Genomic DNA, 14,779 nt, shown 5'->3' on the forward strand with positions numbered 1-14,779 from the left:
GCACCATGATGAGCAACTTCCATCAATTACTACCTTCTAGTTACAACCTCTGCAAACACCTGAGGATACATGAAGGGGAAGGACAGTCCCCTGACTAAGGCAGGTCTTGGTAACTGTACAGTTGGCTTGACCCTACAGATATTACCACTCTGAGATCTTTTCTAGGTTTAGCTGGTTTTTCCAGAGGATTATGCCTCAAAAAGTGGAGCTACCACCTACTTCAAAAAGAGGGGGAACCCTGGAGCCAAGGGCCAGAGCAAGACTTGGCAGTGGCAACTCTAAAGGAGGCACTGGCCCAAGCCCCAGCTCTGGTGTACCCTCAGTATGGCCATCCATTTGTGCTCCAGTTGGGATTGACTTCCAGAGGCATAGGAGCAGTCCAGCTGTATATGCCACTGGTCACAAACTGTACCATGATCTTGCCTCCAGGGTCGTCACCTTGGTGGAACAGGAGTTCTCCTGTGAAAGGTGCTCACGCTGGGTGTGGGCACTCCAGCACTGGGAGTATTTGGTTGGGATGTCCCCAGTGGTTCTTAAAACAAATACATACACCAATGAAGTATGTGCTGTCTGGGAAGGCAAATAACAAGTGTCACCCCCCAGTTGGTGAAGAAGTGGACTTTAGCACTACTGAATCACAGTGTGCAGGTGGAGAAAGCACCCAGTCTGTCCTGGTCAGAGGGACCTGAACACCTGTGCCCCCACCCAGAGGAATATAGGCCTGACAACTTTCCTTTTAGGGTCATGCCTCTTAGGGAAGTGGATGGAGAGCAACAACAGGTGGGGGCTATCCATGGGTTGAGTCATTATGAAGAAAAAGCAACCACGGACTGGATTTGTGGTAGTACGAGTGCCACCTGCTGGTCAAGATGCAGACCTTGTTCAGGTTACAAGAGGGAGGGGTAATCCGCATTCAGCACAGGCAGCTGAAGTTGTTGTATAGATGTTCAAAATTTCTCTGGAAATTTCCAGGCTCTGGAGTGGTCAGCAACTGAGCCCTCAGTGGTAATTTTATCTAATTCAGGTTGGATTATTAGCATGATGTCAGATTGGCTGCTGGTCTGGGAAAAGGACAGGAATCAAAAACAGTAGATGTGGTGCATCCAGGGGTATTGGAGGTACACCTAGGGAATGGCCCAGCAATGGGACACCCCAATATTGTTAGGGAAAGAAGGCACATGCAAGAGGGGTGTATGTGGAGGGGAGCCAGATGATGGATGCAGAAGCAAGAAGAGGAGCAGCTGAAGGCCAACTGTGGAAGCCGGGAAACCCAGAAAGGGGCTACAGGGGTGGCCCTTCCCACATTAGTAAATGCAGCAAGCAGATCCCTCTATTACAAAGCTGGTGCAGTGGATGGAAACCTTAGGCTGGAAGGTCTGAAAAAGATCCAGATGGGCTAGTCCTGGCTCAGAAAGGGAATGATGAGCCAGGACTCCTGGTGCTCAGGCCAAGTCCCTGAGGACTGGAAAAGGGCCAATGTGGTCCCCATGTTCAAGAAGGGGAGGAAGAAAAAGTCTGGCAACTACAGGCCAGTCAGCCACACTTCTATCCTGGGGAAGGTCTTTGGAAAAAAAATCATCAAGGGTCACATTTGGGAGAGCTGGGCAGGGGGAAAGTGATGTTGAGGGGTAACCAGCATGGGTTCGTGCCAGGCCAATCCTGCCCGACTAACCTGGTCTCTTTTTATGACCAGGTAACAAAGAGCTTAGATGCGAAGGAGGAAGTTGATGTCATCTTCTTGGGCTTCCAGAAGGCCTTCGACAGTGTCCCACACAGTTCTGGTAGACAAGCTGAGGGACTGCGGCATCGATGAATTCAGTCACATGGGTGGCAAACTGGCTCCAGGGGTGCACCCAGGGCGTGGTGGTGGACGGGTCAATGTCGACCTGGGAGGGTGCAGGCAGCAGAGTCCCCCAGGGCTCGGTCTTGGGGCCGGTGCTGTTCAACATCTTCATTAGCGACCTGGACGAGGGTGTGGAGAGCACCCTGTGCAAGTTTGCTGATGACACCAAGCTGTGGGGTAAAGTGAATACACCGGCAGGCAGGGACCGCATCCAGGCAGACCTAGATAGGTTGGAGACGTGAGCGGATCTGAACAGGATGCAGTTCAACAAGGACAAGTGCAGGGTGCTGCACCTGGGGAGAGGGAACCAGCATTATGGTTATAGGGTAGGGGCTGCCCCTCTTGGTAGCACAGAGGCAGAGAGGGATCTCAGAGTCAGGATTGACTCCAGGATGAATGAGTTGCCAATGCGATGAAGCAATAGGCAGAGCCAACCGCACCCTGTCCTGCATCAACAGGGGCATCACTACCAGGTCCAGAGAGGACTTGCTCCCCCTCTATGGGGCGCTGGTCAGGCCACAGCTGGAGTCCTGTGTCCAGATTTGGGCGCCGCACTTCAAGAGGAATGTGGAGACCCTGCAGAGGGTCCAGAGGAGGCCACTCGTATGGTTGGGGGCCTCCGCAGCCAGCCCTACGAGGAGAGGCTGAGGGACCCGAATCTCTTCAGTCTCCACAAGAGGAGATTGAGGGGGGGCGGATCTTGTGGCTGCCTACAACCTTATCAGGGGCCAGCAGCAGGGACTCGGGGAAAGTCTGTTCACCAGGGCCCCCCCTTGGAGTCACCAGGAACAACGGCCACAAGCTGAGGGAAGAACTAAACTTCTCCTCCCAATATCTAACCTATTTCACTGTAAGGGTGGTCAGAGCCTGGAATAGGTTTCCCAGAGAGGTGGTGCTCTCACCTTCCCTGGAAGTCTTCAAGAGGAGACTGGACAGGCACCTGGCTGGGGTCTTATGACCCCTCCACCCCCAGTGCTCCTTCCTGCCCATGGCAGGGGGTCAGACTCGATGATCTGTCTGGGTCCCTCCCGACTCAGTGATTCGATGAAGAGGCTCCTATATGGGTGGTCCCTGCAGGAACCCAGGAGGAACTGATCCTGATGGTACACAACCAAGTACACCTGGGGATTGATAAAACACTGAAGACTGTACAGAAGGAGATGGGTGGCCTAAGATGTGAGAGGACACAAAGCGATGCGTTAACAACTGCTTTCCCCACTATGCTTACAATCCAGACACCAAGGTTAAGGGACCTCAGGGCTTGTCAGCAGATTGAAAGCCCATGGAGCAAAATCCAGGTAGATTACATCAACCTGGCCAACAATAAAAGAGGGTTCAAGTATTGTTCAGTGGTAGTAGATGACTTCAAATGGATTGAGGTCATGCCAACTTGGAGGAATGATGCCCAGACCACTGCACAGGGCCTAGTGAAGCACATGTTTAGCAGGGCTGGTTTGCCTAAAGAAACTTACTCTCATCAGGGACCTAGCTTCGTGGGGGAAGTTATAAAAGGGGTGTGCCAGGCCCTAGGCATTAGGCAGAAATTGGATATTTCAGGTCATCCTCAGAGTTCTGGGTTAGTAGAAAGAACCAATACAACCCTGAAATTAATGTTGAAGAAAGTCATATAGCAGCAAGGAAGAGATTGGGATGAAGCACTCCCCCTTGTCCTAATGGCTATACAAGGCACTATAGCCTCTTACAAGATTACTCCACATGAAGCAATGACAGGGCATAAGATACACCTCTCTGAATATTGGTGGCTTGGAGGAGAGCCGCCAGATGGGCTGCAACCCAGAGTCCTCACAGCTCAGTCATTTCAGACTCTGCTTCACACTACTTCCAAAGCACAGAAGCCATGCACCAGATCCCATCATGCCTTCTGCCACACATCGTGCACTGGAAAAGTGGGATTCTCTCAGGCCAGCCACCACCAGCCTCCCATCTGCCTTGACTTGCTGGAAAATTAGTAAACTGTTAAATAAAGGCAGGAGGCTGCCTATTTCTTGCCCCAATGCCAGGGGGCACCAACTGCAGCTCCCTTCCTCCCCTACACTATAGCCCAAGCCTCGCAGATGGCATCCAGATGTTAACAAGCACACCAGCCCCACACTGGGCTCCCAAATCCTCCTGACAGGACCCTCCGCTCAGGCGGTCTATGCCACCTTCATTTGGGCTGCTGGGCTCCCTGTAGATGGCTCCTTTCTTGAGCCTGGTCCCCCACTTGGGACCTTTGGCCATACACAGGCTGCGGCCCCACCTCCAAGGCCAGGTGAGGTCCCAGGCCCATGACTCTGGTTGCCCCTTGCAGTGGGTATCTGGCCCTTTTGACCTTCTTGGTCCTGGCCCCAGCATGGACTAGTCGAGGCGGCACTCTACTCCCAGCCTCACCTTCTCTTTGGGTCCCCCCTTCCTGGATGTGGGGAGCTGGGGTACCTCACACTATGACTGATGCCCCAGGGTCTCACAGGGAACTCACACCCCCCTGGGGGAGCAGGTCATGGTGCTACTACAGAAGTTACATTTGATCCAAGCTCTGGCTCCAAGTAATGGAGGGCTTACCGGGGTCAGGACTTACCTCTCACTCTTAGGCTGAGCCCTTTTTACTTGGCTTCTGGCCCAAACCTCAGCCTCAGGCATCTGAAGACTTACCTGGGCCTACTCCCCTTGCTTGGGACTCCACATCACCTCCCCCCCTCACTTGGGGATCCAGATATCTGCCCCTTACTTGGAGCTCCCCCCCTCACTGGGGCTCCACAACCCTGCCCCTTATTTGGGACTAGCACACCACCCCTCCCTTGGAGCTACAGATCTCAGCCCCCTTCAACAGGGCTCCAGGGTGGGGTTGCTCCCTGGTGGGCTCAGGTGGCCGTAGCCATGCCTAGGGCCAATTCTTCTTCTTGGAGTCTTGCACCCCTGCAGGGCTCAGGCAGCCTCAGCCATACTTGGCCCCACTCTCCCCTTTGGGGTCTTGAACCCCTGCAGGGCTCAGTAGCCTCAGCCATACCTGGCCCCCAGCTCTCCCTCTCAGAGTCCCAAACCCCCAAAGGGCTCAGGTAGCCTCAGCCATACCTAGCCTCACTCTCCTCCTCAGGGCTTGCACCCTGCAACTACCTCCGGTGGAACGTAAACCCACCCAAAGGTGAGGGCTAGGGTTAGGGTGCCCCTACCCACCTTTCACCAGGGTGGTAACTCACCTGGCATTTCCCGGGGACTCCCACACCACTGAGAGCCCTACCAGGCCACCCGCTCCCAGCAGAGTGCAGATTTAGGTCACGCCCAGGACCAGGAGCCTCCTACCATCCCCTACAGCACCTCCCTTACCTCCAGGTGATGTCAACAGCTAGATGATACTGTCACTTAGCCTTCAGCAGCAAAAATGCCCTGTTTATATGGGCAGCCCTAGATCCAAAATGGCTGCCCTCATCAAGCACCTGCTGGCTGCTAGCATCTGGCCCTTAAAGTGGCAGGCACCTACAGTGCTTTGCCACAGGGTGGGTCTATGGTTATGGGTTAATTTAGATGATGGATATGTATGGGATGGTTTGGACAGGGCTGATCCTGCCTCAGGCAATGGATTGGACTGTCAATGTGACCTCTGGAGGTCCCTTCCAGCCCCACTTCTCTATTATTTCTAAAAGAACCAAAGGGACTTTGCTGAAGTAGCTGTGGAACAGGACCAGAGAGACTAGAAGAAGGTAAGTGACCATCTCACCTCTCACCCGCTCAAATAGACTTTTTTTCCTATTGATTTTAATTTTATGTATTTTCTTCAGTTTTGCATTGCCTTAAAAAACTCCACTTTGTATTGTTCTGTAGCTTGACATAAGTGTGCGATGTTTTACTGGTTTTGTATGCTGTATGGATGAGAGTGTGTTTGTGGAAAAGGCAAACATCAGCTGGTGACTGGCTGAAAAATGCTGACAGATAAAAGAACAAACGAGAAGAATCCGCCCCAGGACAGTGAGAGAACAATGGCAAACGACCTTCAAGAAAGAACACAGTAATAACCTAGCAAAAGCCCAGAGGACTGGGTGAATTGACAAGGTTATAAAAGATGGAGTGAGAGGTATCAATTTTGGGTCTTGTTCTGCATGTCATCCTGGAGCATCCATTTGTCTGCTGGACTGGCAGGAGTCTGCCTTCTACTCATGATCAAGTCGGCTGGCCACTAAGTTGATCCAAACACCAATAAGACTGGTAAGGTATACCAGCACAGAACAAATATTGGGATATGAGTGTGTGTGAGTGTGTGTGTTAAGTAGCTAATCAATAAATGTGGCATCTTGCCTTATCCTCCCTCATCAGGTCTCTCTTGTAATTTGAGCAATTGGCAATTTGTGTAACAACCTCTCACCTGCTTCCATCCATCCACCTACCTCTTAAAACCACATAAATCAACCCTGCCACACAGCTACAAGACTTCACACACCCAATTGCCCCAGGGAAAGAAGGGGGGGCCATGGTGGCCAACATCCTATTGCCACGGGAGCTGTCAGAGCACAGATTTTCCTTGCTTCTATTCCAGCAAGGAAATATTAGCTTCTCTGCTTGGGAGACACAACCTGATTTTCAGGGCTGATATTCTGAGGGAGGCAGGGGGAGCTGCATGTTGTATGCATGGTAACAGGGGCCAGTGACAGTACCTGGGTGTGCTTGTGGGGGGTTAGGGAGAGGGACGTGTTGGGGGGGGTACTGCCCCTGCTGGAAGGTGGGTTTTGGGGGGCACACAGAAGAACCCCGGTGTCCAGAACACACACACACACACAGAGGCAGGATTGATCCTGACCAGCAAGGGGCATTGTACACACACACACAGACACACGCGGACTGCTCCGCAGATGTGCACATGCAGTTCTGTGCTCACAAACACACAAGCACAATCGTGCGCACAGACATACGGGTTTGCGCACACAGAAACACGGGTGACTGCGCACATTCGTTAACACAATCACATGCTCCTGTATGCACAGCTCCGCCCTCACAAACACATACATACACCCAAACACACATGCACATACATTCAATACACTTGTGCTTGCACAACCACACCCTCACAGACACCTGCATGTGTGCACACACACACATACACATGCACACACAACCCAGGTGTTGGGTCTTACACGCATACGCACATACACCCACACTCAGATGCCTGGTTGATGTACTTCAGCAGGAGATGGTGTATGTACCCTCTCTCTCTCTCTCTCTCTCTCACACACACACACACACACACACATACACACAGTTGTGCATAAAGATAGGCGTACCCAATCCTATTAAATTGGGGACAGGGCATGCATGCAAATACACATGAATGTGCACACACATGCAGGTACACCCATATGTGCAAAACACACATGCATGTGCACACAGTTCTACCCACCGGGCTTGTACAATCACCACCCTCCCTGCCCATCCATGCACACACCTGCTGTACATAAAGCCCGAATGATCCACCACATGGGAGTCCCTTCTGGCTTGATGAAGTGGATGTGTCCAAGGGAGTTAGAGGCTGAACCCAGCCCAGGAGATTTGGACACCTCACTCCTCCATGGGTGAAGGGGGGCTTCTTTGTCAATCTTGCCAGATATGGGGAAAGAGATGAGTTCTCATGGCCTCATTCTGATTCACCCCAGCGACTGGTGGACAGAGCAATAAAGCCTCCTCTGGCGTGTCCAGACAAGCTGGCATGTGCCTCTTGCAGCATCTCAAACCCCTTTGACGCTACAAGAGGCACGTGCAGGAACAGGAAAAGGTTCCCTCTGCTGTAAGTTTGCAGTGTGGGGGCAAAATTAGACCCCAGGGGTCTAAAAAAAATGGAGTTAAAAAAACTGGAGCAGGGCACGGTCCCAGACCATGCCCTGAGCCAGCCGGAGCCTGGGTCCTCCACAGAGATGCTCTGGCTGCCAGAGCATCTCTGTGGTTGGCCCTTGCCCTGGTGCTGAAGCACGCTGCCTGCCCATGCAGGGCAGGCAGCACACCAGCAGCTGGGCACCAGTGCCCATAAGTAAGGGGTTGGGGGTCTGGAGGAGGGGGGAAGGGGACTATGGGGGGGATCCCTGCTGGCCTCACCCAGTCCCCCAGCCCTGCCCTGCCTGACTCCATCCCCCACCTGCCCCCCAAGCCCCAGATCCCTTTCCTGCCTGGCCCCACCCCCTGCCTGCCCCTCAGACCCCCCGATCCCTGCCCTGCCTGGCCCATCCCCCCAAGGCCCCCAGTCCCTGCCCACACAGCCCAGCATCCCCACAATAAACCACCCCCCTGCACTTACCAGCAGTTCTAGCTGCCACCTGTGTCACTGGGGCCCCGCCCACACAGCACAGGACAGGGGAACAGCCCCAGTGGCCCCAACCTGAGCCCTGCTCCCTTTGTTGCCCTGTGCTGCTTGGGGGGGGGCTCTGCCAGGAGGCCCCAGAGCCCCCACAGCCCCTGCTTCTAGGGTGAGTAGAGGCTTTTTTCCCCCTTTTTTTCTTTTTTCTTTTTCTTTCTTTTTTTAAAGTGATGGTGCCTGGGGTCAGGGTGTGCAAGTGGGGGCTAGGTGCGGCAGCCATTAGGGAGTTGGGGGGAGCAGGGGGTGGGGCTGGGTAGGGCAGCTGCAGCCAGCAGGGCATAGGGCCAGGTGGGGTAGCAATTGGGGGGCTGGGGCGGGACATGTGGGCCCTCAGGAGAAGTAGCCCCTGCAGGGGCCATTTGGCCCCTGTAGGGGGGGCTGTAGCCCCTGTTGGGAGGCTGTAACCCCTGTGTGGGGGGCCATGGCCCCTGTTGGGGGGCCAAGCCCCTGTGGGGGTACAGCAAAATATATATTCATGTATTCATGAATTTATTAAACATGTATTTAGAGTTCACTTTATTATTATGACAGAGACACTGGCAATCTTCCAAACTGCTTTAACACTGTAGATATAGCAATAAAACATTGCCCAACTGATCACTGTCTCTGTCACTCTCTCTCTCTCTCTCTCTCTTTCTATAGTGGTCTTTTGTTTTAATTGTGGAGAAACATGGATTTTGGAGTATTTTAAAGAGTGACTTTGGGATTTTTTTATCAGGGATTTTTCAGTTTTCCAATAGGGAACACGAGAATTCCTGCTAGGGAGGCCAGTGGCAGGACCCTGCCTGCTCCGAGCTGGCACCTTGGACCCAGCTGGCTGTGGCTGACCTCCTGGGCCAATGGGGCCAGGAGGACATGCTTTAACAGTTCAAAGCAGGCCACCACACCCAAAACATCTTCCGGGCAATAGCTACCCAGATGGCCGGGCAGGGGTCACACATGGCAGTAATGCCACACGGAGGCCAAGTCTACAACCACAGCCCACTAGCAGTTGGCCCACAGGGGCAGGTGCCTCCACTGGCTGTGCAGTCCCCACCCAGGTCTGGCAGATGCGCAGCAGGTCACAGCTAGGCAGCAGTCCCTACCCCACTGCCAGACTACTGCAGTGTGTAGAGGGTGCAGGGAACTCTCAGGGCTGCTTCAGCAGTCCAGCTGGCACAAGGTGTAGTGTCCCCAGGTACCAATTGGCTGGGACCCAGAAGCTCCTGAGAGCAAGTAGCTCTGAGCTACTTGCCAAGACAGCTTTTTGTACTGATGGGGCCAGGACAGGGCAGCTTTTTATATTGCTGGTGACACCACAAGTGCTGGCCCTGGGCACTAGCTCCCCCTGGCTGCAGAGAGGAGCCAGCCAGGGTTATTTTGCCCCAAGTGGCACGATTTGCTCCACAACAAAGTGCATGTCCGAGCATGTGCGCTGAGGCAAAATGTCCTGGCTCAAATTTGCACCACTTTTATTTGAGCTGGCGCAAGCGCATGTGTTTGCATGTGTAGATGCACCCCTAGAAACCTTTGCTCTCCAGGCTGGTTTTGGGGTGGGGGGGTTGGTCACAGGCCTGTTCTCCATGGTCAATCTTGCACACCTCCCATTGTCCCCAGGGCAGCCAGCATCACACTTCCCTTGCCCAGAGATTTCCCATGTCTAACACCTCCATGAACAGATGTGTTAACACACGTTGGGTGCGGTCTACACCTGCCTCTTTTAAGTGGGCTTAGCATAAAATCACCATTATTAAGGCACATTAAGGGCACATGTCTACATACCTGTGTCCTTAATGTGCCTTAAAAATGGTGATTCAAGGCTACCTGATCCTAAATTTGATACCTGCATAAAATAGGTATGAAACTTAGGTGACAATAAAGAAGTTGCATCAGTGCACGTGTAGACGTACTAATGCACATGAATGCATGTGTGTCAATGGATATATACTGCATTAATGTGAATTAGTGTATCTGCATGTGTGCTAATGCAACATAGTTATTCGTGCCAGATTTAATGTGCCTTCATGCTCATTAGCATGTCCACATGTAGACGTGCACCTAAACCACCTTAATGCACCTTAAGCAAAAGCACATTAAGTTTAGGTGCACATAAATGCAGGTGTAGACATGCCACTCAAGATCTACCATCAAGCCTGGCATAACACCAACAGATCCCAGGCGGAGGCCATGCCTCCATTACACAGGAAGGAAACCCCCTTCACCTGCCCCCAATCCATACCAATCTGACTGGGGGGGGGGAAATCCCTTCTTGACCCTAAATCTGGCATCAGTGTGAGTCTCAATGGAGGGCAAGACCCTCTAGCCAGGACCTTCTGGGATTGGTCCCATTGACCACCCCCAGCCAGGGCTGACACCAACACCCCAATGTCTAGTTAACTGGTGGAACCCATTTCCTCAGGAAGGGTCAAGAAGGTTCTGAATAGGCCCATGATGATGGTTCTGTTCATGGCAGTGGGCCAGAAGGCCTGGAGATGTTTCCTCTGGGATCTAAACCCAGATCCCAAAAGAAATAACAGTGGATGTCAGGAATGGGGATAGATCACTCCAGTTCCATGCTCTCCCTCTGTAGCATCCATTTCTCCCAGTATTGGAGATGGAAAACTGGGCTAGGTGGACCATTGGGTCTACCCTGGTCTGGCACCATTTATCCTTCATTGTCCATCCACCACCTTGGACTTTGGACTCCAACTTGATCTCAGCCTGCTCCCCGCTCCCCCTATTCTTGTTGCTCCCTTGGCTTGGAAGTTGGTTCCTGACTCTTGGCTTCAGACCCCCCCCATCCATCCCCAGTCCCACACCTGGATCTACCTGCTAGGCAGGATGTCCCTTCATGATAATATTGTCAGGAACCCAGACAGCAGGCAAAATAATTAACCCCAGCTGACCTTCATTACCCTAATGGCCCTGGTTACTGGCATAGTCTGCGACTCCAGATACCAGCCAAGACTCTTGGACAATGACTGGTCTAGATCTCTCTTCCCTCAGGCTAGCCAGGTCCCTTCCAGACTTCACCCTCTGGACTCTATTTGCAACTCAACCTTGTCTGTTACTGATCTTTTGGGTCTGGGGTTTTCATGGAAAATGCCACCTCTTTAGTTTCACTACTTTTTGCTGACTGAAAAATACTAGAGAAATTCTGCAGCAAAGAGCTCTGATGAGGGCACCACCTGCTCATCCAATCATAGAAAATGACGGTTGGAAGGGACCTCAGGTCACCTAACTTAAGTAGGTCCCTAATAATGAAGGTGGGGTGAAGGAAACTTTCTTGTTTGACTATTTTTGCCTAATTTGTTGGATTTAAATTTAAAAAAAAACTTTAAATATATTTAAGTGAGCCAACAAGAGCACATTCCAATCATGTTAAATTTGCTTTTGCTTTAATCTTAAACTGAATAGCATTGTGCTAGCCCACCTAGTACAGCAGTGCTTCACCTTTGGCCTGTAGACCAGATCAGGCCATGTCATCTGGCCCGTGGGGCTCCTCTTGGTGTTGGAGTTTGGTGGTGGAGGGCTGGCGTGTGCTGCTGTGTGTGGAGGTAGCACCCCTGCCCTGGGACAGGTCTCTGTGGTAGGCAAGGGTCTGAAAGAGCATGTTGGCTAATGGATTTATTCACAGGCTTTGTTTTTACAATTCTCTTCTGTTTTTATCACGTCCTATGATACGGAAGGCTTCTGAGAAGCAGAGCCTGGCACAAAGAGGCCTATTTCTCTGTGTGTGTGTTTGTGTGTGTGTGTGTGAGCGTGTGCATGTGTGTATTTGTGTGCATGTGTACATGTGAGCATGTATGTGTATGTGTGTGTATTTTTGTGTACATGTGTCTGTGCATGTGGGTCTGTATTTGTGTGCACGTGGGTATGTACTTCTGAACAGGTGGGTGTGCGTGCATGTGTGTGCATTTGTGTGTGCATTTGTGCATGTAGTTGTGTGATGTGGGTGTGTATTTGTGTGATGTGGATGGGCATGTGTGGATGGGCGCACACGCACGTGTGTGTGGCCCATTTACACCCCAGGGTACAGTCCATGGAGAAGAGACGTCTTCCCCTGCATCTCCGATGAGCTTTCATTGCCACTAGAAGAGGAAGGAGGGGAGATGGCATCAGCCACTCTCTGGGCTGTGGAACATGGATCGAGATGGAAAGCCCCTGTCAACCAATCCTGTACAGCTACAATATCGTCTCACTTACCTGCCTCCGCTCCAAGAATCATAGGAACATAGAAAATTCGGATGGCAAGGGACCTCAGGAGGTCACATCTCATCCAACCTCCTGCTCCAAGCAGGACCAGCTCCAAGTCTATCATCCCAGCCAAGGCTTTGTCTAGCCAGGTCTTCAAAACCTCCAAGATGAAGAATCCACCACCTCCCTAGATAACTTCTTCCAGTGCTTCACCACCCTCCTAGTGTGAAAGTTTTTCCTAATATCCAACCTGAACTTCCCTTGAAGCAACTTGAGTTCATTGCTCCTTGTTCTGTCATCTGCCACCACTGACAACAGTCCAGCTCCATCCTCTTGGCAACCCTCTTTCAAGGAGTTGAGGACTACTATTCAATCCCCACTCAGTCTTCTCTTCTTGAGACTAAACAAGGCCAGTTCCCTCAGACTCTCTTCATACATCATTTGCCCCAGCCCATGAATCATTTTCATTGCCCTCTGCTGGACTCTCTCTCATCCTTTCTGTAGTCGGGAGCCTCAAAACTGGACATAGGACTCCAAATGTGGCCTCACCAGTGCCAAATAGAATATAATATTCTCATTTTGAAAGACAGAATGAAGAGCAAGAAACATCACCCATCCCAATATTAAAAAGCAGAAACAGATCCTCAACTTTAGCTGACTCACCCGCCCTTTCCCACTAAACTAAAGGTGTAACCCTAGCTGCTGCTGATGGCCATCTCCATGGATAATTTTGAAAAGAGCTATGCTAAAGGACTAAAGAAGCTGTGAAATAGATGGAGAAAGACTAGGAGCAGCTGGTAGGCAGCAACATGGCCTGCAAAAATGGTCAGCTTGATTATGGAAACATTAAGCCCATTAAAAAAGAGAGACAGTTGTTAACACCTGTGGAATGAAGAAGAATGAGCCATGAGGTCTTAAGTGGAAAAGGCATGAAAGAGGTTATAAAAGCAGTCTTCAGATACTCGAAAGGTTGCCATAGAGAAGGGGGAAAGCACCTTTTCTTTCTGGCGACAGAGAGGAGGACGCAGACCAACGGCTTGAGGTTGCAGTAAAGTTGGTTTTGACTGGATTTCGGAAAAAAATATTCCTTGTTAGAGGAGGGAGGCAGTGGAATAGAGGTTGAGGAAAGGTGTGGACTTCATTGCTGGAGGGGTTCAAGGAGAGGCTGGGCAGGCCCTGACTGGAGGTGATCTAGGCATCACAGTGCCTGTGCTCTGCTATGAGGATCTCCTAGGCTTTTGGGCTTTGCTAGTTCCCTGCTTACCACCCTTTCTGTTCCATGTGTTAGCGGGGTTTTAGGCCTCTCCCAGAAGCACTGGATGTGGCTCAGGCTGGGGATGGGGACTGGACTGTGCGAATGCTCCAGCTGGGACCAACCCCAGAAGATCCTGGCTAGAGGGTCTTGCCCTTCACTCAGGCTCAGACCAATGCCACTTTGGGGGTCAGGAAGGAATCCCCTCCCCCAGTCAGGTTGATACGGACTGGGGGGTGGGGGACAGGATGGATTGCCTTCCTCTTTAGTTGGGGCATGGCCTCTACCTTGGATCTCTTGAGCGTATATTAACAACCTTCTACAGCAGCAGGACTGTGGTCCCCTGCTTTCCCTGGCACAGGTTTGGGTGTGATGCCTGGTGTTGTGTCAGGGTTGACGGTCATTTTGCTAAGAGTTTGGATGATAGGTTTGTCCAGGATGGTTTGGATGGGGCTGATCCTGCTTCAGGCAGGACTAGATGTGACCTCTGGAGAACCCTTCCAACCCCACTTCTCTATGAAATGCATTGACTCCCTCAGCTACCTGAATAGTTATTCAACAACTTCTGAACCACAGAGCAAGGGGCTTCTCACCCAGGCAAAAAATCAGCTCCCCTGGTTAATACACACACGTACAGTTTGGTGGGGCTCATTTTGGGTGTTCCAGACCTGCACAGAGGCTCAGGCCAGAGCCTGTACCATCAGGTTAGTGAGCTCAGAGTGCTCTCTGCATGTACACCACACAGATGAGGTGGCTGTGACTATACCTGCTTGGCCACCTTCCTGGATGCACCCATGTCATTACATCCCTGAACTTGCTGGGACTTGCCTGAGAAGTGCGTCTCATTGGGTTGGGTGATACCTACAGCATGGGTGGGAGAAGTGGCGAACAAAGGAATAGGAAGAAACTAAGATAGGAAGATGTTTATGGCGTGGGACAGTCCCTTCTCCATGGTTGTAGCCAGAAGAGGAGACAACACACAGAGAATAGATCCATGGTGCATCCACCCGTTAAATATTGTACTCAGTTCTGGTGCCCGCACCTCCAAAAAGATAGAGAAGAACTAGAGACCACATCTAGTCCAACCTACTGCTCCAGACAAGATCAGCTTTGTCTAAACCATCCAAGACAAGGGTTTGTCCAACCTTCCTCATCCTGGTTCTCCTTCTCCATG

The 14,779-nt window shown here is 51.6% G+C and overlaps 1 protein-coding gene across 1 annotated transcript in view; it reads right to left on the reverse strand.

Annotated features, from left to right (window-relative positions):
• Positions 1-8,680: 8,680 nt before the first annotated feature.
• The window catches only part of LOC149861631 (IgGFc-binding protein-like), a 63,026-nt gene continuing 56,927 nt past the window's right edge, over positions 8,681-14,779 (reverse strand). Inside the window, exon 23 of the mRNA XM_090052288.1 lies at positions 8,681-12,247. Within this exon, the coding sequence (XP_089908414.1) occupies positions 12,178-12,247 (70 nt within the window). The 3' untranslated portion in view covers positions 8,681-12,177. The remainder of the gene's footprint in view (positions 12,248-14,779) is intronic.

This window comes from Crocodylus siamensis, chromosome 6, assembly GCF_052110815.1.
Source record: "Crocodylus siamensis isolate JL-2025a chromosome 6, ASM5211081v1, whole genome shotgun sequence".
NCBI classification, from domain to species: Eukaryota; Metazoa; Chordata; order Crocodylia; family Crocodylidae; genus Crocodylus; species Crocodylus siamensis.